Source organism: Rhinatrema bivittatum, chromosome 6, assembly GCF_901001135.1.
Source record: "Rhinatrema bivittatum chromosome 6, aRhiBiv1.1, whole genome shotgun sequence".
In the NCBI taxonomy this organism is placed as follows: Eukaryota; Metazoa; Chordata; class Amphibia; order Gymnophiona; family Rhinatrematidae; genus Rhinatrema; species Rhinatrema bivittatum.
The window spans coordinates 77,317,219-77,345,087 of NC_042620.1; the positions used below are offsets into that span (position 1 = coordinate 77,317,219).

At 42.7% G+C, this 27,869-nt stretch overlaps 1 protein-coding gene across 4 annotated transcripts in view; it reads left to right on the top strand.

The window, feature by feature from the left end:
* Positions 1 to 27,869, top strand: part of FMNL2 (formin like 2) — a 425,422-nt gene that overhangs the window by 383,848 nt on the left and 13,705 nt on the right. For all 4 annotated transcript variants that reach the window (XM_029605500.1, XM_029605502.1, XM_029605499.1 and 1 more), the window contains exons 17-25: positions 4,848 to 5,050; positions 6,009 to 6,243; positions 7,092 to 7,160; positions 8,026 to 8,106; positions 9,029 to 9,158; positions 10,909 to 11,072; positions 11,997 to 12,098; positions 22,392 to 22,490; positions 22,892 to 23,015. In XM_029605500.1, coding sequence (XP_029461360.1) covers positions 4,848 to 5,050; positions 6,009 to 6,243; positions 7,092 to 7,160; positions 8,026 to 8,106; positions 9,029 to 9,158; positions 10,909 to 11,072; positions 11,997 to 12,098; positions 22,392 to 22,490; positions 22,892 to 23,015 — 1,207 coding nt within the window. The remainder of the gene's footprint in view (positions 1 to 4,847; positions 5,051 to 6,008; positions 6,244 to 7,091; positions 7,161 to 8,025; positions 8,107 to 9,028; positions 9,159 to 10,908; positions 11,073 to 11,996; positions 12,099 to 22,391; positions 22,491 to 22,891; positions 23,016 to 27,869) is intronic.

Here is a 27,869-nt window from a genome sequence, read left to right on the forward strand (position 1 = left end):
GTACGTACGCTACCTGGCGTGCACACATATACACCCGATTTTATAACCTGCGCGCGCCGGTTATAAAATCAGGGGTCGGCGCGCGCAAGGGGGTGCACACTAGTGCAACTTACGCGTGCCGACACCCACAGGTTTCCCCTGTTCCCTTCCCCCTAAACTAACCTTCCCACCCTTTCCCCTAACCTTTCCCCCCTAGCTCTACACTAACCCCCCCTCCCCTCCAAATTTTTATTATACCTTTTGTGCCTGCCCAAACGCAGGCACAGGTTGCGCGCGCCGGCAGCCTGCCGCTGTGCCGGAGGCCTCTGGCCTCGCCCCGTCCCCGGACCGTCCCTTTAGTAAAGCCCCAGGACATAGACGCGTCCCGGGGCTTTACGCGCATCGCCGGGACTTTATAAAAATAGGTCCGGCGCGCGTAACCCCCCATACGTGCGTAAATCCTCTGAAAATCTGGCCCATAGTGTGTAAGGGAGTTGTCTCTTGTGCCTGCGGTGTGATTAGTGCAGCAGATGTATTACACTAGTGGTATGAAACAGTTAAAGGGAGCTTCTGACTGGCACCTTGAGTTACCACTGTGGGGTGCATTTTTCAGTCCCCTCACGATGCTTGCAGGTTCTGGGGTAAGGGGATATAATGCATGTTGAACTCTTTCTGTTTCTAGCTCTGAAGAACGTTAGGGTAAAAATGTGTTATGATTATTTAATGAGACCCGAGAGTATTTGCCCGTTGCATTACGATTGTGCTTGATTTATCTGCGGCAAATAAAGAAGAAGAGAGAGTGCACCCCCCCTCTTAGGAGCATTTATGAAGGCAGCAAGGTGCTTCCAGTTCATTCTACTTTATCAGGATCTTTTTACTACTGAGTGAGATCATCCCAATAAACGGACTCATATTTCTAAAGTAATTCACTGACTGCCGAGTCTGTGAAAAGAGAACAAAGCTTGGACTTCTTTATATATGGGTATGCTCAGCTAGGATGGGCCTGTGCAAGCAGAGAGAAGTAGCTTCTGGCCTAAGGACTCCTGTATACCGGAAGGTAGACACAGAAGAGGTTATGTTAGATGTCTGGCGCCTTATTACTATTAGGGACTTTTTTTTTTTTTTTGGCTTATCCCTCAAGAGATATAATAAAATAAGTTACTTTTTTTTGGAAGGGAGGGCTTGTAGGAAGGCTCTTCCTAATATGCTGATGCTTTGGGTTCATGTGGCAGCTAGAGCATTAGGAGATTTCTATGTGATATTCCAGGTGTTGCAGTAAGAAAGGCCACATGGATAAATCAGTCACAGGCTGGCATGTGCCTATGATTTTTTGGGGGGATTTTTTTTTTTTTTCAGGAAAAGGCAGATGAGCTGCTTTTCTGATTCTGGAAATGTTTTGTTTAGCAAGCGGCCTTAATGGCCATTTGGTGACACATCTATTAAGAAAATGAACAAGATTTCTTTGCGATGCATGGAACTCAAGAAATTGGGAAAACAAATGGTTGAGTTATTCATAAGAAATATTGACGAGTTTTGGGACCCCTTGCAGTATCTCTGCTGTTCTTTAAGTTCCATTGTAATTAAAAAAAAACAAAAAAAAACCCATATGGGACAGTCCCATCTCGGTAGAGCTTACAGTCAAATCAAGACAAACATACAGGGCAAAAGAGATTTTGGGAATTTCATTTATTAAGAAAATGGTTAAAATCAGTAAGGCTGTAAGCTGGATAATGGGGGTAAAGATTTAAAAGTAGCCTCAAAAAGATGGGTTTTTAGACTGGATTTGAATAAAGCCAGAGCAGGGAGTATGATGCACCAACTCAGGAAGTCTATTCCAAGCATATGGTGCAGCAAGGTGGGAAGCATGGAGTCAAGAGTTGACGTACCTGATGAGAGTAGAGCTGCAAGGAGAGAAGAGAGGTAGTGAGGAGCTGCAGGGTGAAGGCCATTGTACGTGAGGAGGAGGATTTGACCTAAATGAAGAAACAGACAAGAGGGGGTTATATGAGAGAAGTGACTGGCAAAAGAGAAGTCATGCAGCTGATAAACCAAGGAATTGGAAAAATGACGACAGCAGCAAGGAAGTTTTGAATGTTATAATTATTTCCATGAGCATTTTAAAATTAAATTCAAAATGCTTTAAGATTGAAAAATATGTGTCTATTGTAGAACCAGGTTGTATGTATTTATAGTTTTGGCACAGCAAAAGCAACTATGGGTAGCCCTTGGTGTACTTGTGTTCTTGGTACACTACTTGGCTCCCTTGTAGCTCAGGTCACGTTGAGCATTTCCGTAAAGATAGTTAAAATAAAGAAGGATTACTCAAAGCAGTTGGTGAGGATATTATTGGAGTCAAAGAAGAGCTGCATGAATGAGGCATATTACTTCATTTGTATACGGAAGGGATTTGATTTTAGTTAAGAGGGGCTGCAGTTGAGTTTAAAGGTCTCTATGCTTCGGTTAAGGACTCTAACAGTGATAATTCTGCGGCAGTAACACATTTTATGCTATCGGCTCCAAGTTTTATTTAACTGATTTCTGGTTGGAGTTTAAACTTGGTGTTAAACGCACTGATGGGATTTCCTTTGAAACCGTCTTGTATTGTCTCACAGTTATATTTTCTTAGTTGCAGTATGTGTGGCCAGAAGATTAAGTGCCAAATGTACAAATAAAAATGGGCAAAACCAATTTTTATGTCTGCCCCTAGTGAGCTAAAGGCTCTGTTGCTCAAAATTTCCTTTTTTTTCAGTTTTTCAAGATAAGCTGGCATTAACGATTGTGTCTAGTTTAAATGCTTAAAGTGAACGCTAATAATATTCATCTAAATGAGAAGATCGGTTTATCTACTTTGTCCTGCTGCAAAGAATCCTGAATAACCACAAATGCATTTGCTGAATGGTAAAGGAACCCTTACATATTACTTGAATGAGGTAAATCACTTCACAGGTCGGCGTGATTGTGTTTAGGTGCATTTAGTAAGAGAGGATTACAGGTCTCAAAACCTGCCATTACCACGTGGGCAAAGAACTGCATGGCAGAAGCTAACAAGGTGATACAGACTGATTTCAGATTTTATAAAAACACATTCTACTAGGGCAGGGACTGCTTCCTTTGCAGAAAAGGCAGAAATGTCCATGAAATGGATCTATAAAGCAGCTGCATGAACCTTTTTCAAGCATTAGAGACTAGACAAATGAGCATCTTCAGAAACCGGTAAAAGAGACCACACTGTTTCCTCCCAGTAAGAGAGCGCATTGCTATGTCCCTGTGGGAGAGACTGGAGTAGAACACAGAATTCAGTTTGGTCTTTTTTTTGTCATTTCCTCTTCTATTGATTCTTCCACCAGTCTGCCCCTACACGCCTTGTGTAATGCAATGCAGGGTTTCTCAGTCTTTCCAAGTCATTAATAAAAAATATTGCGTGGCGCACACGTTTCCATGGAGCAAGCAGTGCAGACGTGGAGAGGGCTCATCTGCTGAAAAGAAGAGCCAGGGAAGTCTCTCCCAAAATTAGAAAGCAAGGGGAGAGGGGAGCAGAGATGCGCATGAGCTTATCACGATGGAGCGGTGTCCCGGTGACTTCGGAAATGAGCTGCCGTGCCTGTTTTATGGCTCCCCCTGCACCCCACCAGCTTTCAGCGGATGTGGTTGCAAATATATACATTTGCAGATAACAGCTGCTGGTTTTTGTTCCTCCAGTCGTTACCTATGAATTTCCCCTGCCATCTCCGTGGCTCCACCAGTGCTGGAGGATGAAAGCTGACCCGGGATCTCCACAGCTTCAGCATATTTTTCAGTAACACTTCCTTGGGCTTCAGTCATCATTTGGCCCCATTGTGGGGTGCCCTCCTTTCTCCTGCCATCTTTGAACCTAAAGCATTTCGCCCACCTGCTCCACCCAGCAATTCATCCTGCGCCCCCTGCTTCTCACTGCCTGCAGATGCCTGCTCCTTCCTCCTCACCATGCGTGGACCCCGCCTCATTCTGTCCCATTCTATCCCACCTCTCCACTCCTAGACTCCGCCCTCTATCTGCCGCAGAAATCCATATGTCGCAGAGCGCTGGTTCAAGTAGTTAACTGGGCTGCCACATGAGGCTGCTTGAGTTCTCCACTGTTGCTGCTACTACCACCATTCGGAGTCATTTTGTTGCTCAATGCATGCTATTCCCATCTCGCTCAGCCTGCGGACAAGACAGAGACTGGAATGACCGATAGGAGGAGGTGTGCTGTGTGCAATGTGTGTGTACTTGACAAAGCGGGGCCCAGCTATCCATGCCCTGTGCACTGCCCATTAATTCCCATACACCAGGGCTGATGTAGCTAGGAAGGAGAGGCATGCAGGGCTATACATGAGCTCAGAAAGGAGAATCCTGCACATGCAAGAGTCACCACTGATGTTCCTTATTTTAGTGAGGTGCTGAGGGCAGAGTCCAGTTTCTGGATCTGAGCATCAGGCAGTGGTGACTCTCCCAAGTACGTGAAAAAATAGCTGCTGATCGGGTCTTCAGGCACACTTAGTTGGGAAACATTGGTTTAGTGTGTATGCTATTTTCTCAATGTTTTCATGGTTCGTGGAGCATGATTATTAATGATATATTCTGTTAGTTTGTTTTCAGTTCTGGTAGGATGTGGAAGTATCTCAGCTGGGGAGAGCAAGAGATGGAACTGCTGGTCAGAACAAAGCTCAGGATTTGTGAGGTCTCAAGCCTGAGACATTGGGAGCATATCAGATAGTGGAAGAACTAATAGAACATGAATTGGCAGCCTAAGATAACAAACTCCAGTCAATCCAGACTTCGAAGCAGGATGTAAAAAAAAGTTTTGTTTTTCATTAAGGTTTTCTGAAGTGATTTATTTTTCATTTTAGGATTTAAATGTGGATGAATTTGAGGAAATTTTCAAGACAAAAGCCCAAGGTCCAGCCATTGATCTTGCTTCAAGCAAACAAAAGATATCTCCAAAAGGGGCTAATAAAGTGACATTACTAGAGGCAAACAGGGCAAAAAATCTTGCCATCACATTGAGAAAAGCTGGAAAAACAGCAGAAGAAATATGCAAAGCTATTCACATGTAAGTGATGACTGTTTGAAGAAATCACATTGAAAGATTAGATTGTGGTTTTGCTAGCAGATAACATGGTTCTAAATTTACAAAGATTGTAAAGATTTTTACAGTTGAAGCAAATGAAAAATAGAAACCCCCTGACTTCAGGCACATGTGCTGATATTTTTTATATCATATTATTCTTATTATCTGAGTGAATTTTCAAAAGCATATACATGTGTGAAACACCGTTTTACAGGCATCTATAAGCCTTTTGAAACTTACCCTGGGGGTAGTATATGAAAAAGTTAAAACCATCAAAGCGGTTAGAAAGCACAAGTCAAGAAAAAATGTGCGCATACTTTTATCCAGTTCATTTTTTTTTTTCAAGAATTCCATTATGGGGGCTGCAATCTGTGCATATGAATGTTCTCGATTTATTTCATTTTCTGATGGGAATCTAAAAATTTAGAGATTGAAATTTTGATATGCAAAAGGTTTGTCCAGCTAACTTGGGAAATGAGCTGACCAAATCTTAGAGGTTGAAATCCCCCTCCCTAACTTTCCTTGATCAGCGGGTAACTTTTACTGGATCAAATCCCTGCCCGCATCAAATTTACCAACATAAAAAGAGTCAGGTCTGGAGTTGTTTCCAGCAGGCAAGTCTGTTCCCAGTGAAGGCGTGTTTTAAAGGTATATGAATAACTTTATCCAGGTATATTCAGTTACCCAGATAACTTTTCCATTTGCCGGCTTGCTGAATCTGGGTCTCATTCTCCTTTATAAGTTTAGTTCAAGGTCTTTCTCCTCCTGAGCTCACTGGGTTTGGAATACGCTGGTTACTTGCCTGTTAAACTCATCAATCTGAGCCAGAATAAAGTTTTCATATACCAGTTGCCTGTTGTGTTCTTTCTGGAAATGTTTGCAGCTTATGTATGGTTATTGTATTTAGTATCGATCTTTTCCCTATTCTGTCATCTTTCAGATTTGACCTGAAGACATTGCCTGTAGATTTTGTTGAATGTTTGATGCGATTCCTTCCCACGGAGAATGAAGTGAAAGCCTTCCGAATGTATGAGCGGGAGAGGAAACCACTGGAGAGCCTTTCCAATGAAGATCGGTTTATGATGCAGTTCAGTAAAATTGAGAGGTTGATGCAGAAGATGACTATCATGGCGTTCATCGGCAACTTCTCAGAAAGCATTCAGATGCTGACGCCAGTAAGTGCTACACAGACATGACAGACGTTCGGTTATAAATCAGTGGCACATCACTCATCAGGGTTGCCAGTTGGCTCAAAATAAACCCAACAGAGTTAATCTAGTCCTGGTTTTACCTCCATTGCATTCAGGGATATGTAGTTGTGCTTGTCTTAGAGAATGCAATGGGGAAATCAGAACTACAAGTCCCCTACATGCAATGGGGTAAATCCAGGGCTACATCCACTCTGTTGAGTGAATCTGAAGCCACTTGGTAACCCTGCTCATCACACAGCATTCCTTTGCCAAATTGCCCACAAGTACTCCCAACAATATCCCATGTTGTTATCATAATTTGCTCTTTATTTATTAATTTGATTTACATTCTGCTTTTCGGCACTTCAAATCATATTATATTCAGGTACTATAGGTATTTCCTATTTTTACAGCCCTTGGATAATTTAGAAATGACCTTTTCTTTCAGTAAATGTTTAGATCCAGAAGCTGAAAGCAAATATAGACACACATTTAAAAAATATGAAATGCTCTCAATTTACTACTTTGCCATTTGTTTAAAGTTGTTGCAATACAAATCTCTAGTTTGGTGAACTCCTAGGATGTAAAAGTACCTCACAACCATTTCCATTAAAATTGTTTAATGTGCTTGAAAAATGTTCTGTTGCTTTAATGTTTGACTTCTGGAGTTTTTTTTCTTGCCACCTTGTGGTTTGTTTATTCTCCTCCTGTGCCTGCACAAATTCATTGTTGATAGGACAAGATATTTACATTTTATATGATTGAATTTGTGAAAAATATAATCGGGCATGACATTGTGCTAGTGTTAATGATGTGCTTGTGTTTGACTTTAGCAACTTCACGCAGTAATTGCTGCATCTGTCTCCATAAAGTCATCTCAGAAGTTAAAGAAAATTCTAGAGGTAAGGTGATAACTGCTTCCAAAACTATCATTTCAGCATTGTTGCTTCCTGCTAAATAACCAGGTACCGCACAGATTCAGTGTTACGTTCACCACCAGACAGCCAGCTGCAGAAAACCGGTCAGCTCTCTTCTATTTCTGATAGGAGATGCTATTGAGGCCTCAGGAGGGACTGTGAAATAAACCATGCATGAGAAGTGGTGTAAAAATGGACTTCAGCTCGTGCCTTTAGTTCAGTGAGTAGAGAGGTGAAGACCTAGAGAAACCCCCCTTTTTTTTTCATTTCTTCCCCCCCCCCCCCCCCCCCCCCACCCCCCGGGCTAGATGTGGAAAAACCGGACATTTTCTGCAATTTCCTGTTTTGTTTTGTTTTTTCTGGATCTTCACATCTCTTGCCAGGTGCTCTCTCGGCTCGAGAAATGCAGTGAAATTCATGAAGGCACAATTGAAGGGTACTTTTGTTCCTAGTCGGAAAAGAACATGGCTTTTGGATTCTAAAATAGAAAAAAGTCAAGTTTTTAATCTCTCTCTCACTCTATCCAGCTGAATCAATTGAAATGTCAGCGAAGATACAGGACCCATTCTGATGTCATCAGGGAGTCATACACCAATCTCCCATCAATTAGTGTTCATGATGTTAACCCCATGTTACAGGATTCCAAAGCATGATCACAAGATGCATTGTTAAAGTTTTCTTCATTTATGCTGTATTTAAAGTGGTTTGTAATCTAAATGTTATAGTTCTACTTCAGAATGACTGTTTTGAACAGTTATGTGATTAATTATAATGGCTTTCTACTGCATATCATAACCCAATACGGAATGTTTGTACTGATGGCTTAATTTTCTTTCTGTTAATCCTGCAGATAATTTTGGCCTTGGGTAACTATATGAACAGTAGTAAAAGGGGTGCCGTATATGGTTTTAAACTACAAAGTTTAGATCTGGTAAGTAAATGATAAAATATTGTACAGAATGAAAAACAATAAAGCTGAAGTGAGGTGTACTGAACTCCTGGGGGGTCCATATTTAGAGCCACTTAGCCGGATACGTTTTGAGTTATCCGGCTATGTGGTGGCAGCTGAATATCTACCCAGGATTGCCGGCCACCACTTAGCCTGATAACTTCTTGTCCGGCTAAATAGCCAGCTAAGTGCTGGGCAAAGTGGGGGGCATAACTGGGAGGAGCTGAGTTAGCCGGATAACTGTGCCAGCTAAGTCTGGTTGTGCCGGAGAGCTGTCCTAAACTTATCCGGCTAACTTTTAGATAGCCGGCTATATGCAGCAGCGCGGCTGCACTAGATGGAAGCTGAATATGGACTTTCTGGTGTTTGAGAGAACAGGACACTCTAATTGCATCAAGTTCACTGACCATCATTTGAGGGTGACTTTGAGGTCTCGACCATACTTCATCTGTTCTTTGTTTTGTGTGTTGAAAAAGCCTGAATTGGTCAATTATTTTGGCCAAGTCCATTGTTTTTAGAAAGGCTTGAATCTGGCCCTAACTGTTTACAATAATTTTTTTTTTTTTAATGCAAGGTTTTACTAAAGAACATATTGTATATACAACAGATGCTTTAGGTACAAAATAAGGAAAAAGCCTCAGAACATGTTTGCAAAGTAAAATACCTTCTCTTCGAAATAAGCCTTCAGTAAAAGTTACTGGATTCTGGGTGTAGCCAAATTAAAAAAAAAAATAAAATTTAGTGTCAAACTGAGAGTCTCAGATTAGTGATTTTAGAGATTTGGCTTCTGGTTAAAGCTCCATCACTGCTTTTGTTCTTTTTTGCCAGTTAAAACTGTCAAATCAGATCAAGACTTATTCCTTCCAACTTGTTGTAACATCATCAATTTTCGTCCCTCACGCAGCTTTTAGACACCAAGTCAACGGATCGAAAACAAACCCTGTTGCACTATATATCCAACGTTGTGAAAGAGAAGTATGATCACGTATCCATCTTCTACAACGAGCTCCATTATGTGGAGAAAGCTGCTGCAGGTAGGGTTCCTCTAACGAGCGCAGACGACTTTTCGGCCGATGAGCTGTGCCATCTGTCTTTATAAATTATTTATTGAAAGCTAACCAGCTTATTGTATGAAGACCAGACTGTTTACAGAAGCGTTGCACCTGTTGGAAAACCAGAGAGATAGACGGCCACAAAGTAAACACAGGATGGGGCGTGGTGGTAGTGTAGTTCCAAAACACCTTTCAGAATGTGCAAAAGATTAGAGCTATATGTAAGCACGGAGAGATCATTTGTTGGTTTAGATTTTTGATAGAAACAAAGGAATCATTTTGCAGTCCTTTTAATATCTGAGTATCACAAAGTTTGAATGACTTTCTGCTGAATATAAATTTTAAATGCGTACCAGCTGTAAGTGATCATCGATTCCACCAGGGAAAATTATTATTTTCCCTACAAAGAATGACTACACAACACAGTTGTTGCATTGTTTTTCCAAATACTAGTGTTTATGCAGAAACAGAGAATATGAAGGCAGATAAAGACCAGAAGGCCCATTTGGTCTGTCCAAGGTTTTCTTTCTACAGTACCATACATCTCGGTTGATATCTGGCGTTCCTTCATTTCTTTTCTCTTACGGATCTCCTATGTCCTGGGTGGCCAACTCTAGTCCTCAGGAGCCACAACAGGCCTGGTTTTCAAGATACCCATAATGAATATTCATAAGAGAGATGTGCATACGATAGAGGTAGTGCATGCAACTCTCTCTCGTGCTTATTCATTGGGGTCATCCTGAAAATTAGACCTGTTTGTGGCTCTTGAGGACCTGAGTTGACCACTCCTATCCTATGCTTATCTCATGCCATTTTGATTACTGTTACTGACTGTGCTGGGAGGTTGTTCCATGCCTCCCCACCACTGCTTCTGTAAAGGAATATTTTCTAATACTACGCTTGATTTAATTGTAAAATAAAACCTGATAAGATAACGTGATTTCGATGTTGTATCCTTGTTACCTTCTGCCTTAGGAACTATTTTTGGAGTAAAGTGAATCATTTTTGCAGTGCATTCTTGCCAGTATTTGTCCTTTACAGACTGAGGTGGAAAAATAAATGTGCAATAAAAAAAAATAGAGGCTGATATTCAAAAAGAAGCTGAGCACTTAAATGTTGACACCTATTTTCAGCCAAGCTTTAGCTTCTTAAGTTTTCAGCTGAAAATTCACCGAAGTTTAGAATCCTAAAATGTAACCTTCTTAATTTAGACCTGCTATTCATTTTCCTAGATTTTGTTTCTTAAGTTGCCTAGTGTAGAAAGTCAGTGCTAAGCATTTGTTTTTCTACATCCTGACTCCTCTGCTGTAGCCACCCACTTCTTAGGATCCTAAATATAGAGGCTCAGTGAAACTAGGAGTCTACATTTAGGAACTCAACCCGGGTAAATTTTCAGAAGGGCTAGTTTAGAGGCCTAACTCCTCGAGCAAGTCACCTAAACCCTTTGGAAGTCGGTCTCATTGAACTGTAGGATTGCCCTGTATGTTGGCAACAGCGCTGCAGTGTATACTCATTGAGCCATGGCATAGCCAACAGGGGCGGGAGAAACTGGATGTGTTAGATGCAGTGCATAGAGGTTGTTGGGAGGAACAAAGAGGCCAGATAAACTACATGCAGCTTAGAGATATTAGCTGGCTACAGATTCCGCCCTGTGGCTGGCGTGGAGCTGAAAATGTTGAAAACTTATTGAAAACAGCTGAATGTATCACTCCCTACATTTCTTTCTCTGTAGTGTCTCTGGAAAATGTTCTGTTGGATGTTAAGGAACTCCAAAGAGGAATGGACCTGACAAAGCGAGAATATACCATGCACGATCACAACGTTATGCTGAAGGAGTTTATTCAGAACAATGAGGGGAAATTAAAGAAACTGCAGGATGATGCAAAAATATCCCTGGTATGCTCTGCTTTGAGGTCTCGACAAACACTGAATGTTAACTGCTGTTTTGACATCTTCTATAATAGCTCTTTGTTTTAAGCTAGTGTGCCAGCTTTGAACTAGATTTTATTCAATGTAGAGTCCTGATTATCCAAGTTCTACTGTAAATAGTGCCAAGGACAGAAATTAGACTGTGCATGGATGAAAATGAAATAAGAGGTGTTAATGGGTAAAAATAAAGCTCTCTGTCTTGTGACACCCCAAAGAAAATCAAATTGTAAATGAGGCTTCTCTTGACCACAGTGGTGAACCCAAAGGAACAGAAGTTAAGGTTGGGTCCTTCTTAGTTAGGAAAATAAATAAATAATTATTATACCTTCGTAAAGGTTCGGTTATGGATTGAAACATTACCTTGTTGTGTTATATAATTTAATTCTCTTTACTCAGATTCAATAGTTGTGGTTCCTTGCCTTTCCTTGTACTTTTGAATATTTTTATACTAGAAGTCGGTACAAGAGAGGCATTCGGGAGCATGTCTGTTTATGGTGTTGTGCACCAGTTAAAAAATCACACCTAGTGATGCAATGAACAAATGTGCATTTACCTGTGGAGAAAAAAAATACAAATAATTGAGAGGCTTTTAATCACATGACAATCTCTTGTCTGTTGATGATATTTTCAGTAAGTAGAACTTGCAGACATAAACAAAATGAGACACCCAGCATGAATCATTCTCTCCCAAAACAGCACAGTCGGAGACATCACGGCGAGCCTTGCCGTGGAATCTAATATTGGCTCGTTGTTTAATGTGTAATTCTCTTCTTTGTCACTCCTGTAAATCCATGCACACACACTGCTGTCCTGCACTTCATCTAATTTTTCCTGATTTAAAATGCTATTTCCAGTATATACAGTACCTGCTGACCAATCTGCTTCTCCTAGGATGCCTTTGACGATGCGGTGAAATATTTTGGAGAGAATCCCAAGACTGTACCTCCATCAGTATTCTTCCCAGTGTTTGTTCGATTTGTGAAAGCCTACAAGGTACGGGGGCAGGCTGCTTTTCATATTATTGCATGTCTCTTTCTATGCTGTGCAGAGTGGTAACAATTGTGCCGTTTAGTAACAAACCTTACTCCAGAATGAAAAATAGTGGTGGGGGGTGATTTTCAAAAAGATTTACATGCTAAGCGGTGAATTTTAAAAAGGTTGTGTGCGTCAAAACCAAGAGATGTGCGTTTACGTAGGACATACGCATGGCCGCCCAATTTTAAAAGTCGCCTGCACGCGTGCACATCTCCCAATGTGCAAATATCTCACTTGGAATGAAAAAGGGGTGTGGTGTGGGCGGGGCATGGGTGTTCTGGGGCAGGGCCGGGAGTTGTGCGTGCAAGTGCCTACGTGCTTGGGCGCGCGCCCAGAGCCACTGCGGTGTAACTTTACTTCTGCTATGGAGGAATTGTAAATTTAAAAAAAAAAAAAAATCATCCTTGAGGAGGTTTAAGGGGTCTGGGGTTAACTGGGGGGAGTGAAGGCTAAAGAACCAGGGGGGTTTGGAGGACTTAGCTCTACACTGGGCAAACTGGTGGACGAGCTGATCAAACTGGTCGTGGCGAGGACATGCACGTGTTATAAAATTCTCGCACTGGCGCAGCTCGTACCCGGATGAGCGCGGCTGTGCAAATCCACTTGCAGAATTGGGTGCACACATATACATGCCTAGACTATTTTATGATATATGTGTGTATGTGCTCATATGTTACACAATTGCCACATCTCTGGGCGCCCATCGACAAAGGTTACCGTCTTAAAACTGGGTTTTACGTGTGTAAATGTGTTGAAAATTGCTATGATATTTGCAGTTGAATTGTCAATAGTTTTACATGTATAAGTGCACTTTAAGAGGATAACTTTCAAACGTGCGCAGTGGCATATACGCACATTTATGGCCGCGAGCAGATCTATGCTAGTATCTTATAACCCGCGCACATGGTATATGCATGTTTTATAAAATATGGATATCTCTCCCCTGCAACATACGTGCGTATGTAGGCTTAAGTGCAAATATATGCAATGCCTTGAAAGAATGTAAATCAATACATTGAATGCACGTACTTTTCCTACCTGCCTGTATTTTACGTGCGAAAATAAAGCAGGACTTGCTCGTGTAAATTGGTGCATTTTAAAACCCGCGCATCTGAAGGAAATTACCAGTTTCACCAATTAGTCCAGCAGTTCCCTTAGCCCTTCTCCAGGTTTTTGAGAGCCTTCTGGTTCTTCAGCCTGAGCTCCTCCCACCCAGTCAGAACTACACAAGAAATGCGTTTAAAATCATTTACGCAAGGTAATCAGCAGGTATGAAATCATGCGAGTACATTGATAAATAGCAACTTACACACCTAAATTTTGGCCTCGCCCTAGAATGCCCCTAGATCGCCCCTTTTTCAGTTTGTGAAACTTTGCAACTAGGAAATAACAGGGAGTAACAGCATATGAGTCTTCGGGCGTATTGCATTGTTAGGTTTGTAAAGTTTTTAAGCCTTAAGACTTATCTGAAGTTTTAAGTTACAGGTGGTGTTCACCTGTGAACAGCATTGAAAACAACTGTGGGTGTTCTGCCATTATCCACCTTTAAACAGCAGCGTTGCTGCTATTCCTTTGGATGGATTTCAACTTTAGGTGAAGAGGGAACTCTGGACCTTTTAGAAAGCAAAAACGCGCGCGCGTGTTTTGGACCTATAAAATGCAGAATATGCAAGTAGAGACTTACACGCATATTTGCTAATTTTTTATACATGTAACATTTTGAAAATTCACCCCAACAACCCAAGTGCATACACGGGCTTTTGAAAATCACCTCACTAGATTCTACTTTTAAGCACGTAAATCCTTTTCAAAAATTACCCCAATAATTATATTGATTGTTTATTTAAAAAGACAGAATGTTATGCACACGAGAGGGGAATGTCAGTATTTTACAACTTGTTTCTCTGATAGGTCTGTGATAACACACCAACCCATGCTGCATATAACCAGCATTTATAGAAAGCAGTGCACAGTGCCATTTAGTGGTGAAGATGAGTACTGAATTTTGGTTTATATTTCATGGCAAAGTCTGGACACTGTGCCAAAGTAGAAAAATCCAGTCTTTTGAGACTTGCTTCTCATGTCAAAAGCAAACACACAAAGGGGTAGATTTTAAAAGGAGCATGCTCAGCCTACATATACGCACGCTACCCGGCATGCGCACATGTACGCCCGATTTTATAACTTGCGTGCGTGCACCTTGCGCACGCCGAGCCGCGCTGCCTTCCCCCATTCCCTCCCAGGCTGCTCCGAAATCAGAGCGCCCTGGAAGGGAACTTCCCTTCCCCCTAACCTGACCTTCCCACCCCTTCCCCTAGCCCTACTCTAACCCCCCAAAAATGTTTATCTTACCTTTTGCACGCGCCGGCAGCCTGCCGGCACATGATCCTCCAACAGAACAGCAATGGCCGCTCTGTCGAAGGCCTCTGGTCCCGCCCCTGCCCTCGCCCCGCCCCTTTTTGCAAGCCCCGGGGCGCGTAACCTTTTTAAAATCCGGCCCAAAATGTACACTGGGCTAATTTTTGAGCTGCTTGGTCTTGGTTATATTCTGTCACACTGGTATGTCACAATTTTCAAACACAGTATTGGTTAGACTTGTAATACCCAAGTTTACAGAGTATGAAGAAAATGGTAAGAAACGAACACTTTCGACTGTTTGATTGGTAGCTAGAAAACTGCTTTGCTACATGTTTTTCTTATAAATTAATTTGAGTCCGTTGCTCTTTTTTTCTGGCATATTAGTCACTCTTGTTAGATATCTTAAAAACTCCATAGAAGATGGGGAAGTGTAAATTGATTTAGGGCTTGGCATGGAGGATTTTTTTTTAAATCTGGTTTTATTATTTATGCTGATGACCTAATTGTTTACCATTTTTTATTTTTATCTATTTTTATTATATGGTTTGTAATGAGGATGTTATTGAATGTTATTCCTTGCCTTGAGCACCATGTGGAAAAGCAAGTTAGACAGTGGAAGATAAATAAGTAGAATAATGAATTCAAGAGAGTAGGCTTCAATCCTCCAGGTAGAGACCTTCACTTATAAACAGGTTCTTAGGACTCATTTTCATAGGTGGCTGTTCAATTTTGTGAATTTCATTGCGCATTCTATTTTGTTCATTCACTTAATGCTGTTTTTGGCAATATGAGTTGAAAACTAGTCATGAGGAATTCTGTAACTTGGGTCATGTATCACATGCAGTAAGAATCACATGGACATGAACATAAGGACCTGTAGTGTATCAAACTAACAAGGGAGCCAACATAAATTTTGACAATTATATCTTTATATTTTTATTTAAGTACAAATACTAAAAAATAAAAAAAAAATTCACAAAATCTCTCTATATCACTCCACACAACAAATTGCCACAGATATTCTCAGAACAAATTTATACAGTGATATTCAGTTGTGTCAACTTCAAACAGTGCTGTGCAACAATTCTCAATTCCTCAGACCCCTGTGTAATAATTCTCCGTCTCTCAGATCCCCAACAAGAAGCCCTTGTTTGGCACAGAATGGCTTCATCAGGGTAAAACTGAAGAAAATAGGATAAAACATAAGCATTGTCAAGTTAAGTGTAAAACATTGATAAGACAGGCGAAGAGAGAATTTGAAAAGAAGTTGGCCATAGAGGCAAAAACTCATAATAAAACTTTTTAAAATATATCCGAAGCAAGAAAGCTGTGAGGGAGTCGGTTGGACCATTAGATGATCGAGGGGTTAAAGGGGCTCTTAGGGAAGATAAGGCCATTGCAGAAAGACTAAATGAATTCTTTGCTTCTGTGTTTACTAATGAGGATGTTGGGGAGATACCAGTTCCGGAGATGGTTTTCAGGGGTGATGAGTCAGACGAACTGAACAAAATCACTGTGAACCTGGAAGATGTAGTAGGCCAGATTGACAAACTAAAGAGTAGCAAATCACCTGGACCGGATGGTATGCATCCTAGGGTACTGAGGGACTCAAAAATGAAATTTCTGATCTATTAGTTAAAATCTGTAACCTATTATTAAAATCATGCATTGTACCTGAAGACTGGAGGGTGGCCAATGTAACCCCAATATTTAAAAAAGGCTCCAGGGGCGATCCGGGTAACTATAGACCAGTGAGCCTGACTTCAGTGCCGGGAAAAATAGTGGAAACTATTCTCAAGATCAAAATTGTAGAGCATATAGAAAGACATGTTTTAATGGAACACAGTCAACATGGATTTACCCAAGAGAAGTCTTGCCTAACAAATCTGCTTAATTTTTTTGAAGGGGTTAATAAACATGTGGATAAAGGTGAACCGGTAGATGTGTATTTGGATTTTCAGAAGGCGTTTGACAAAGTCCCTTATGAGAGGCTTATAAGAAAACCAAAAAGTGGTGGCGATGTCCTTTCGTGGATTACAAACTGGTTAAACGACAGGAAACAGAGAGTAGGATTAAATGGTCAATTTTCTCAGTGGAAAAGGGTAAACAGTGGAGTGCCTCAGGGATCTGTACTTGGACCGGTGCTTTTCAATATATATATATAAATGATCTGGAAAGGAATACAACGAGTTAGGTAATCAAATTTGCGGATGATACAAAATTATTCAGAGTAGTTAAATCACAAGCGGATTGTGATATATTACAGGACGACCTTGCAAGACTGGAAGATTGGGCATCCAAATGGCAGATGAAATTTAATGTGGACAAGTGCAAGGTGTTGCATATAGGGAAAAATAACCCTTGCTGTAGTTACACGATGTTAGGTTCCATATTAGGAGCTACCACCCAGGAAAAAGATCTAGGCATCATAATGGATAATACTTTAAAGTCGTCGGCTCAGTGTGCTGCAGCAGTCAAAAAAGCAAACAGAATGTAAGGAATTATTAGGAAGGGAATGGTTAATAAAACGGAAAATGTCATAATGCCTCTATATCACTCCATGGTGAGACTGCACCTTGAATACTGTGTACAATTCTGGTCGCCGCATCTCAAAAAAGATATAGTTAGGATGGAGAAGGTACAGAGAAGGGCAACCAAAATGATAAAGGGGATGGAACAGCTCCCCTAAAAGGAAAGGCTGAAGAGGTTAGGGCTGTTCAGCTTGGAGAAGAGACGGCTGAGGGGGGATATGATAGAAGTCTTTAAGATCATGAGAGGTCTTGAACGAGTAGATGTGAATCGGTTATTTATACTTTCGAATAGTAGAAGGACTAGGGGGCATTCCATGAAGTTAGCAAGTAGCACATTTAAGACTAATCGGAGAAAATTCTTTTTCACTCAACGCACAATAAATCTCTGGAATTTTTGCCAGAGGATGTGATTAGTGTAGTTAGTGTAGCTGGGTTCAAAAAAGGTTTGGATAAGTTCTTGGAGGAGAAGTCCATTAACAGCTATTAATCAAGTTTACTTAGGGAATAGCCACTGTTATTAATTGCATCAGTAGCATGGGATCTTCTTAGTGTTTGGGAATTGCCAGGTTCTTGTGGCCTGGTTTGGCCTCTGTTGGAAACAGGATGCTGGGCTTGATGGACCCTTGGTCTGACCAAGCATGGCAATTTCTTATGTTCTTATGTTCTGTGGAAGTCTGTAATGTTGAGAACTAGCACCAAAGTAATAACCAGCACTTATCTTGGCATGCAATAAATTGTATATTGCAGAGTTCCATCTTCACCTAAAGTTGAAATCCATCCAAAGGACGAGCAGCAATGCTGCTGTTTAAAGGTGGATAATGGCATAGATAATGGTAGATACGTTCAAAATGACGTCAAAGAACTATTTTTCTAATTTTATCATATGCAGAAATCTTAACACCCGGGTAGGTTTTTTTCAGATTTTTCAGAAGTGCCCTTCATAACGCCCCGCAGTATCCTTGGGCATTATTGCTCCATTTGTTGTACTGCTAAAAGGGCCATTGTTAATCATTGGTCAAATGCAATATCAATTTTTTAATTTTTTTTCAAATTATGATAAAATTCAATGTTATATCGTAAGAGAATGCTTCTCTAGTAACTTAACCATTCCCTGGTACTTAGTACTTCCCTTAGGCTAGAGGAGTCCTGTTCCACTCTGTTCGTGTAACCTTCGGGGAGAGAGCAGAGCTCGGTCCAACGTGATCACGTTTCACGTCCCAGCCGCCTCAGGGACCTCTCTGGTATCAGATTTACTTCACCGGTACTCCGGGTTCCAACAAGGTTTTTCAATTCCGTTTCATGTTATTTCTGCAACGACAAAACTTATTATGGCAACCACTGACGGGATTTTCATATTTACTCGCTTTTCAGGTGTAGACTCGCTGCTCCGCGGGTGTTGCTATTACAGCCCCTCAGCTTTGGAAATACCTCCTGCTTTGCCGCTTATTCGAGTTTCTCCTTTATGCGCATGCTCGCCTTCTGATTTGGGGGCGGACTAGCTGTGATTGTGATCTCAGATTAACATGGACCATTGTACAACATGTTCCTAAGCATTGGCGAGGGGGTGACAGAGTGAAGCAACTCCGTCAACAAGAACAGCGCTGGATTTCCCAGTTACGCACAGTTACCCCTGATGGCCTTAACAGAGAAATAGAATGGACACAGTTCATTTAAATTTACCATTGATTTTAAATCTGAGATCATCTGTTCACAACCACAGCTAGCCCGCCCCCAAATCAGAAGGCGAGCATGCGTATAAAGGAGAAACTCAAATAAGCGGCAAAGCAGGAGGTATTTCCAAAGCTGAGGGGCTGTAATAGCAACACCCGCGGAGCAGCAAGTCTACACCTGAAAAGCGAGTAAATATGAAAATCCCGTCAAAGTGGTTGCCATAATAAGTTTTGTCGTTGCAGAAATAACATGAAACGGAATTGAAAAACCTTGTTGGAACCCGGAGTACCGGTGAAGTAAATCTGATACCAGAGAGGTCCCTGAGGCAGCTGGGAAGTGAAACGTGCTCACATTGGACCGAGCTCTGCTATCTCCCCTAAGGTTACAGTTGAACAGAGTGGAACAGGACTCCTCTAGCCTAAGGGAAGTACTAAGTATCGGCGAATGGTTAAGTTACTAGAGAAGCATTCTCTTACGATATAACATTGAATTTTATCATAATTTGAAAAAAGATAAAAATTGAATGTATCATTAGTGTAATCGTCAAAAACACTTGAAAAAAAGAGTATCTGTCGAGTTATAGATAATGGCAGAACACATAGTTGTTTTCATTGTTGTTCATAGGTGAACGCCATCTGTAACATAACATTTCAGATAGTCTTAAGGGTTAAAAACTTTACAAATCTAGCAATGCAATAAGCCCAAAAACTCACATGCCGTTATTCACTATTATTTCCTAGTTGCAAAGTTTACAAACACAAGCAGCATCCACCACCAAAGCTGCCTATGCTGACTTCTCATACAAGTAGTGCGTGCGCATCCAGTCTTACCACCGTGTTTAAAAGCACCGCGTTCAAAGTCAAATGGCAATTCAGAAAAAGACCACCCATTCGATATCCTGATTAGTTCTGTATATCATTGGCAATTTGTTGGGTGACATGATACAGAGCGGATTTGTGATTGTGTCCATTTTTACGGTTAAAATATTTTTAATATTTATACTTAAAAATATAAAGATATGATTGATTAAAATTGTTGGTTCTCCTTTTTATTTGGTATTTTATATATAGTTGGGATGATTGTGTATTTACTGTCCATACTGTAACATATATGAACGGCCCTCATTGCCCAGTCCAAGAATGTATGTTCCAGCATTCAATATTACTGAATTAATTACTTTCCTCTGGCATTCCTTATGTCAAATATAATATATACGCTAGATAAACTTCTTTACATTAACAGCATACTTAAACACTAGGTTTTAAAGCATTGCTGAGGAATCTTGGAGGATGTTAACTAATGTTTAGCATAATAATTTGTTCAGTATAGAAAGAAAATTACTGTCTTTCTTAGTTGTGAATACAGTAAAGTTGTTGTTAGGGCCGTTCAGCTTGGAGAAGAGACTGCTGAGGTGGAGGAGGGATAGGAAAAAGGTGTATAAAATCATGAGAGGACTAGAACAGGTAAATGTGAATAGTTTGTTTAGTCTTTCAGATAATAGGACTAGGGGACCACTCAATGAAGTTAGCAAGTTGCACATTTAAAATAAATGGGAGAAAAATCTGTTTCACTCCATGCACAATTAAGATCTGGAATTCGTTGCTAGAGGATATGGTTAAACTATTTAACTTAGCTTGGTTTATATAAGGTTTGGGTAAGTTCCAGGGAGGAAAAGTCCATAAACTGGTATTAGTCAAGATGACTTATAGCCACTGCTTATTCCTGACATTAGTAGCATGGGATCTATTTAATGTTTGGGTACTTGTCGGGTACTCGCCAGGTACTTGTAATCTGGATTGGCCTCCATTGGAAACAGGATGCTGGGCTTGATGGACCCTCAGCCTGACTCACAGGCCTATCCTGTAAAGTGCGGCCGCGTTTACCCTGCTCCTAAGCCGCTTTTAACTCACGTTCCGGCCGCGTTAGCCCTTCCTGCGATCCCGAATCCCCTTTAACCTACTCCTACCGCGTCCTAAATTCCCTGGGTAACCCCTTCCGCCCGCGGCATGTATATTGCATGCAAACGAGCCAATTAGCTATTCCCCTAGCATCCCGTAACCCGCGCCCCGACTAACGCTACCTTTCCCTGCCGTTTTGTCGCGCGTTTAACCTGCAAACTTACCGCCTACCCTGACCCAGGCGGTAGAGGCATGGGTAAGGGTAGGTGGCAAGCTTTCCCCCAGCCCCCGCTCACCTGCCCCGGCCGCGATCATGGGTGCCGGTCTCCGTGGCAGCCCCAGTCCTCTCCCCTCCTCCCGAAGCCAAAAAAAAAAAAGCTTTTTTTTTTTTTTTTTGCTTCGGGAGGAGGGGAGAGGACTGGGGCTGCCACGGAGACCGCTTTCCCCCGTGCAAGTAAGTAGTTTCGCCGCTTGTCTCTTCTCCCCCCTCCCGGAGCAGGGCGCGAAAAGCTGCCTTGCTCCGGGAGGGGGGGGGGGGGGGGAGAGATGACAGCGGCGAATCCAAAAAATAAGCAAAAAAAACTTAAAAGCTAAAAGTAAGTTGCTTCTCCACTGTCATCTCTTCTCCCCCCCTCCTGGAGCAGGGCGCGAAAAGCAGCCTTGCTCCTGGAGGGGGGGGGAGAGATGACAGCGGTGAATCCAAAAAATAAGCGAAAAAAACTTAAAAGCTAAAAGTAAGTTGCTTCGCCACTGTCATCTCTTCTCCTCCCTCCCGGAGCAGGGCGCGAAAAGCAGCCTTGCTCCGGGAGGGGGGGAGAGAGATGACAGCGGCGAAGCTTTCCCCCAGCCCGGACGCCGGCAAAAACTTACTTTTTTGCAGCCAGCCATGAGCAAGAACACGATCTGGCCTGCCTTAGCTCCTCCCGACAAGATGGCCGCCTGCACGGGGAAAGCGTGCAATTGGCCGCTCAAGACGTGACATCACGACATCACGTCTTGAGCGGCCAATTGCACGCTTTCCCTGTGCAGGCGGCCATCTTGTCGGGAGGAGCTAAGGCAGGCCAGATCGTGTTCCTGCTCATGGCTGGCTGCAAAAAAGTAAGTTTTTTGCCGGCGTCCGGGCTGGGGGAAAGCTTCACCGTTGCTAGTGTCCCCCCTCCTCCCGGAGCAAGGCGGCTTTTCCGCCCTGCTCCGAGAGGAGGGGGGACACTGAAAAGTCGTTTCGCCGCTGTCTTCGCCGTTGCTTCGCCGCTGTCAGTGTCCCCCCTCCTCCCGGAGCAAGGCGGCTTTTCCGCCCTGCTCCGAGAGGAGGGGGGACACTGACAAGTCGTTTCGCCGCTGTCTTCGCCGTTGCTTCGTCGCTGTCTTCGCCGCTGTCAGTGTCCCTCCTCCTCCCGGAGCAAGGCGGCTTTTCGCGCCCTGCTCCGAGAGGAGGGGGGACCCTGACAAGTCGTTTCGCCGTTGTTTCTGCGCTGTCGCCGCCGTTGCTTCCTGGTATCTGTCATTTCAAATGACATTTGAAATGACAGATACCAGCGTGGCGTGAAGCCTTAGGCCCGCGCACCCAGGATCCTGTATAGGCGCTCTATCCAGTATCCTGGGTTGCGCGGGCCTAAGGCTTTTCGGACGCGGCTTACATTTACATATAATTAGGCTTCAGGATCGAGCGGTAGGTGAGCTGCACTGTGCGGGCGGTAACCGCGGGTGCCGTAGGCACTAACGCAGCTCTTCCTACCGCTCGGTACTGGATAGGCCTGTCAGTATGGTAGCTTATGTTCTTATGATTTTAACAGCTAGCAGAAGAGGAGAACGAGTTGAGAAAGAAGCAAGAACAAGCACTGATGGAAAAACTGTTGGAACAAGAAGCATTGATGGAGCAACAAGATCAAAAGGTAGGTGGAGGAAGCAAGAGTGGGTAAAATGTCTCTTTGCACAGATTTTCAACGAGAGCATCTGTAGATACTTACCCTTTGAATATCGCTCATAGATACGATTGGCCTGCAGACTTGCTATCTCGTTTTTGTGCAGGCTGAGCAAGGGGACATGTACTTTTGAAGATGCAGTGTATGTGCATGGTTTCTTAATCCTGCCCAAATACCCCTGGAAATGCCTCCTGTTAACCCTGCTAAGAGTTCACACACGGGCCAGATCGAGGGTGGGCAAATTTCACACACAGCTTTTACCCAGATCAATCAATATTTACCCCAGTAAATGGCTTTAGATCCCATCTAGGCCATGTTTTCTTGGGGTGTACGGTTCAAAAATGACTTTGTCGTTGTCTGTTATGTTTCAGTCTCCTTCCCATAAATCAAAGAGGCAGCAGCAAGAATTAATCGCAGAGCTAAGGAGGAGACAAGTCAAAGATAACAGACATGTATACGAGGGGAAAGATGGTGCTATTGAAGATATCATAACAGGTAAAGAAAATGTTTATTAAACTTTGTGCTAACATCAGACAATGCTGAAAGCTCTCAGTAAGTCTCATCTTAACACCTACACCACAAAAGCCGAGGTGCATCTGTTTTATATTGGTGTAGCATGTATAGAAAACCTGCACAATAAGGGGTAGATTTTATAATTTTGCGCGAGCGCGTACTTTTGTTCGTGCACCAGGCCACCCCTTTGAAAATCTACCCCTAAGTGAACGGGGAAATCCTTTGTATGGAGCTCAGGTTTACGGTATAGGAAAGCACATCCAGAGGAAAGTTATTTTATTCTGAACACACTGAATTCAAACCTAAGTAACATTAGCTTTATAAAATAGTAAAGGGTCCAAAACATAAAATATATCCAGTATGATGTAAAACTAGTTCCCTTGGCAGCTATTTACAATAGAACTAAATCATTTCATTGTGTGAGCCCCAGGGTACTGAGGTGTGTTAAAAGCAACCATTAACAAAGGCCCTTAATGCATGATATGCTGAAAGGAGTGAAACCTGGGGCCGAACTCTGAACTTTCAGAGCGGACATATGCATGTAAGTCTGCTTTGAAAATTAGCAGCACCATAATACCTTTGCACAAGGAGTAGGTGTGAATGTTCACACAGACATTTACACGCACACATTTGAACATCAAAAGTACGCATGTATGGCCCCAACTCCATCCTGAGATTGCCTCTTTGCAATACCAAAAAAGTACCTACCAGATTGCTTCCACATGTACTTCTACTTGCACAACCCCAGGGATCATTTTCAACAGTCCCATGTATAATATCGCATTTACATGAGCAAACGCTTTTGAAAATTACTCCTTCGTATATTGTGTTAAAAATACTTTTTTATGTTAACCTCTAGGAGCTGTCGTTAAGAGAAAAAATTAACGGCAGCGATAATGCTCAGAATAGGGTTCAAGAAGCGGAGCTCCTTCTGGAGCCCTGTAATCATGGCCCTAAATCTGGCCACTAGGTGGCATCCTGGAACAAAGATTATCACTCCCCCCCCCACCATGGGCTGTGAGCACTGCTTCTGCAGCATCCCCCACCCCAGCTAACTCGGGGAACGTAGCATCAGGATTAGGAATTGTACCTAGGGTTCCTCCAGCTTGTCCACTGGGCAAGCCCCAGCAATTGCATCATTTTAAAACTAAAAGGGCCACGCCTGCGCCCATAAATGCACGTATCTCACCACACACAAAAATATGCGCTATTTTATATCTTGTGTGTGTACAAATCAACTCCTTTTCATCACTTAGAAGGTCAAAATGAGGTCAATTGTACACTGGATACCTCTGAATGTGACTGTAACAACACCCCCCCCCCCCCCAAAACCCCAACCCACCTCCTGAAAACGCACCCCAAATCAAAGTGCCCCTTACAATGGTCCATATATAGAGTATCAGACTGAGCCCTAAAAAGAGAGACTCTCTCTCTCTCTCCCCCCTTCCCTCCTGCAATGTTCCCCTGACTCCTGTGCCCTTCCCGGCTATTTAAAATTTGCATAGCTCCCAATCGGGTCACTTACATGCGTAAATGGCCGTTTTTGCACGCGCAAGGCTTTTAAAATCTACCTTTTAGGGTGCATATTCAGTATGAGTTATCTGGATAAATGCCAGTTTCTGAATATTTCAGCCACTTATCTGGCTAAAATTCAGCTGAATAATGTAGGGTCGTTCTGGGGTGGAGTTAGGTTAGCTGAATAAGTTATCCAGCTAACTCATCCGTCTAACTCTGGTCATGCAGTAGAGTAGTCCTAAGGTTAGCTGGCAGCTGAGGAATGGACAGAGAGGGCTTGTGTGGACTTTGCTAGTCCTGGCTGGTGCTAAAAGTTAGGAAAACTATCCGCAATGCTCACCGCGGGCCCTAATTAGCATATTTTTATTTACTGGATCGCACGCACAGGACACTGACCCGCTCTCCCGCGTTTCTTTCTGTATCTGCCTGTGTGTAAATGGCTAGTTGGCAGGGATGGTAACTTTTAAACAGCCGCACGGACTCGCGTGTGTGCTGACTTGTGCCAAAGGACACGGCCGTTTTGTAAAATTTGTGCATATATACGCGCATGGTAATAAAATAGGCTGAACCCATGTAAATGTGCATACAATTTTATATGGATGCGGGCACATGCACGCAAATGCTGCCTCTACCGTGTAAGTGGGGGAATTATATACGGGACATGCGTTCACACAATTACCAGTTTTCACAGTTCACCAGGTAATGGATAGGTCTTCCTAACCCTCCTAGTTAAATAGCCTCCCTTTATCTTGTTGGCACCAACCCTTAAAACCCCACTGACTAGCCTGGGGTTTTTTTTTAAATTTTTATTTTATAACTTACCCACCATCCATAGAAGTAGTAAAGTTACGTAGCAGGGGACCCCGGCGTGCACTTGTGCACGTAAATACTTACGAACACATTTCATGTTAAAGGCCCTCGAATGCCCATGTTCCACCCGCGCCCCATCTAAATCATGCCCACTCCTTGCCCCTTCTTTCACCTTCTTATTTGTGCACGTACCAGGAGATAACGCACGTACACAAGCGCCTTTTAAAATCCACGTGGCATGCGCCAGCCTGACTTCCGTGTGCGTCTTCCGGCTTTGGCGCGTGTAGGGCTTTTAAAATTCACCCTCTTAAGTGTGGGCAGGATGGGGCATGGCATCTTATCCAGTTAACTGAGCCGGATGAGTGGTAATAATCAGACTTAACCAGCTAAGTTAGCCGGATAAGTTAAATCTGCTCTTGAGCAGGTCTAAAGTTAGCCAGAGAAACTTCTCTAGCTAAGTATTAGTTATGTGGGTATATTCAGTGATGCGGCTACACTGTCGAATATCTTGGACAAGTTAGCCGGATGTATTTATCCAGATAGTGGCTGAATATGGACTTCAGTGTTGTTTGAAAGGGAAACTATTCCTTATTTACCTATTCCATCCCAGTCCTGATTTTATACATCTCAATTATATTCCCTGTCAATTGTCTCTTCTGCAAGTTAAAGAGCCCTAATATGTTTAGTTTTTCTCCATGAGGAATCTTTTCTGTCTCCTTTATCAATATTGTTACCCTTCTCTGTATCTTTTCTATGTCTACTCTGTCTTTTTTGAGATGGGGCAAGCAGAACTGCATATAATACTCAAGATGTGGTCACAACAAGGATCTATAGAAAGGCATTATGATATTCTCAGTTTTGTTCTCCATTTCTTTCCAAATAATTCCAAAAACTCAATTTGCCTTTTTGACCAATGCTGTACATTGAGCTGAAGGTATTGACCACAAGGACCCCAGGCTCCTTTTCCTGAGTGGTGACACCTTACACAGAACCCAGCATCATGTACCTATAGTTGTAATTATTTTTCCCATTAATATAGACAAGTGCATTACTTTGCACTTGTCTATATTAAATTGCACCTGCCAATTAGATGCCTAGTTTCATTGGAGCAGGTTTCAAAAGCCATGTGCGCGTATGTTGCATAGGCCGCCGGCGGGCGCAAAGCCCCGGGGCTTTGCTTGGGGGGCGTGTCAGGGCGGCGTGGCATTCGGGGGCATTTCAGGGACGGGGCTGTGGGCGTGGTGCCGGCCCGGGGGTGTTCTGGGGGCGTGGCCGAGGCCTCTGAACCAGCCCCCAGGCTGGGGAATGGCGCACCGGCAGCCTGCCGGCGCGCGCAAGTTACACCTGCCTTGGACAGGTGTAACTTTCTTAACAAAGGTAGGGGGAGGATTTAGTTAGGGGTGGGTAAGGGAGGGGAAGGTGGGGGGGCCGGAAAAAAAGTTCCCTCCGAGGCCGTTCCGATTTTGGAGCGGCCTCGGAGGGAATGGAGGCAGGCTGCTTGGCTCGGCCCGTGCAGGTTGCACAATTGTGCACCTCCCTGCGCGCGCCAACCCTGGATTTTATAACATGCGTGCGGCAGCGCACGCATGTTATAAAATCGGGCATAGATTTGTTCGCTCCGGGTTGCGCGAACAAATCTATGCCCGCGCATAACTTTAAAAATCTACCCCATAATCTCACACAGTCCTGCTGCTGTTTTAGTGACTTAGAACAATTTTGTGTCCTGTGCAAATTTGATAACCTCATTTATCGTTCGTTTCTCCAGATCATTTATGTACATGCTAAATAGCACAATTCCCAGTACGGACTCCTGGGACACTCCACTTATGACCTTTCTCCATTTGTAAAATGAGCTTGTAGTCCTACACTCAGTTTCCTGTCTTTTATTCAGTTACCAATCCACAATAGGGCACTACCTCCTATCCCATGACGTCCCAGTTTCCTGAGAAGTCCTTTATAAGGGAGTTTGTCACCTGCCTTCTGAAAATCCAAATACACTATATTAACTGGCTCACTTTTATCCAAGTTTATTTAATCCTTCAAAAAATTCTAGTAAAGGGGTAAAGCAAGACTTCCCTTTGCAAGAACCATATTGACTCTTTCCCAATAAACCATCTCTATCTATGTGGTCAGTAATTTTGTTTTTAAAAATAGCTTCTTCCATTTTGCCTGGTACTGATGTCAGGCTCACCAGACTATAGTTTTCCAGATCTCCCCTGGAGCCTTCAGTCTTCATGTACTATTGCTGTTTTAAATAATAGGTTGCAAATCGCCAAAACAGGTCTGCAATTTCATATTTGATTTCCTTCAGAACTCTCAGTTGAATACCATCTGGTCCCAATGATTTTTTTATTCTTTATTCTGTCAATCTGATTTATTAAATCCTCCAATTTCACAGTGATTTGTTTAATTGCTCAGAGTCTTCACCATCAAAAAATGTTTCTGGTCTGGAAATGATCCCCCAGCATCTTCCTCAGCAAATACAGTGGCAAAGAATTAATTTAGTTTTTC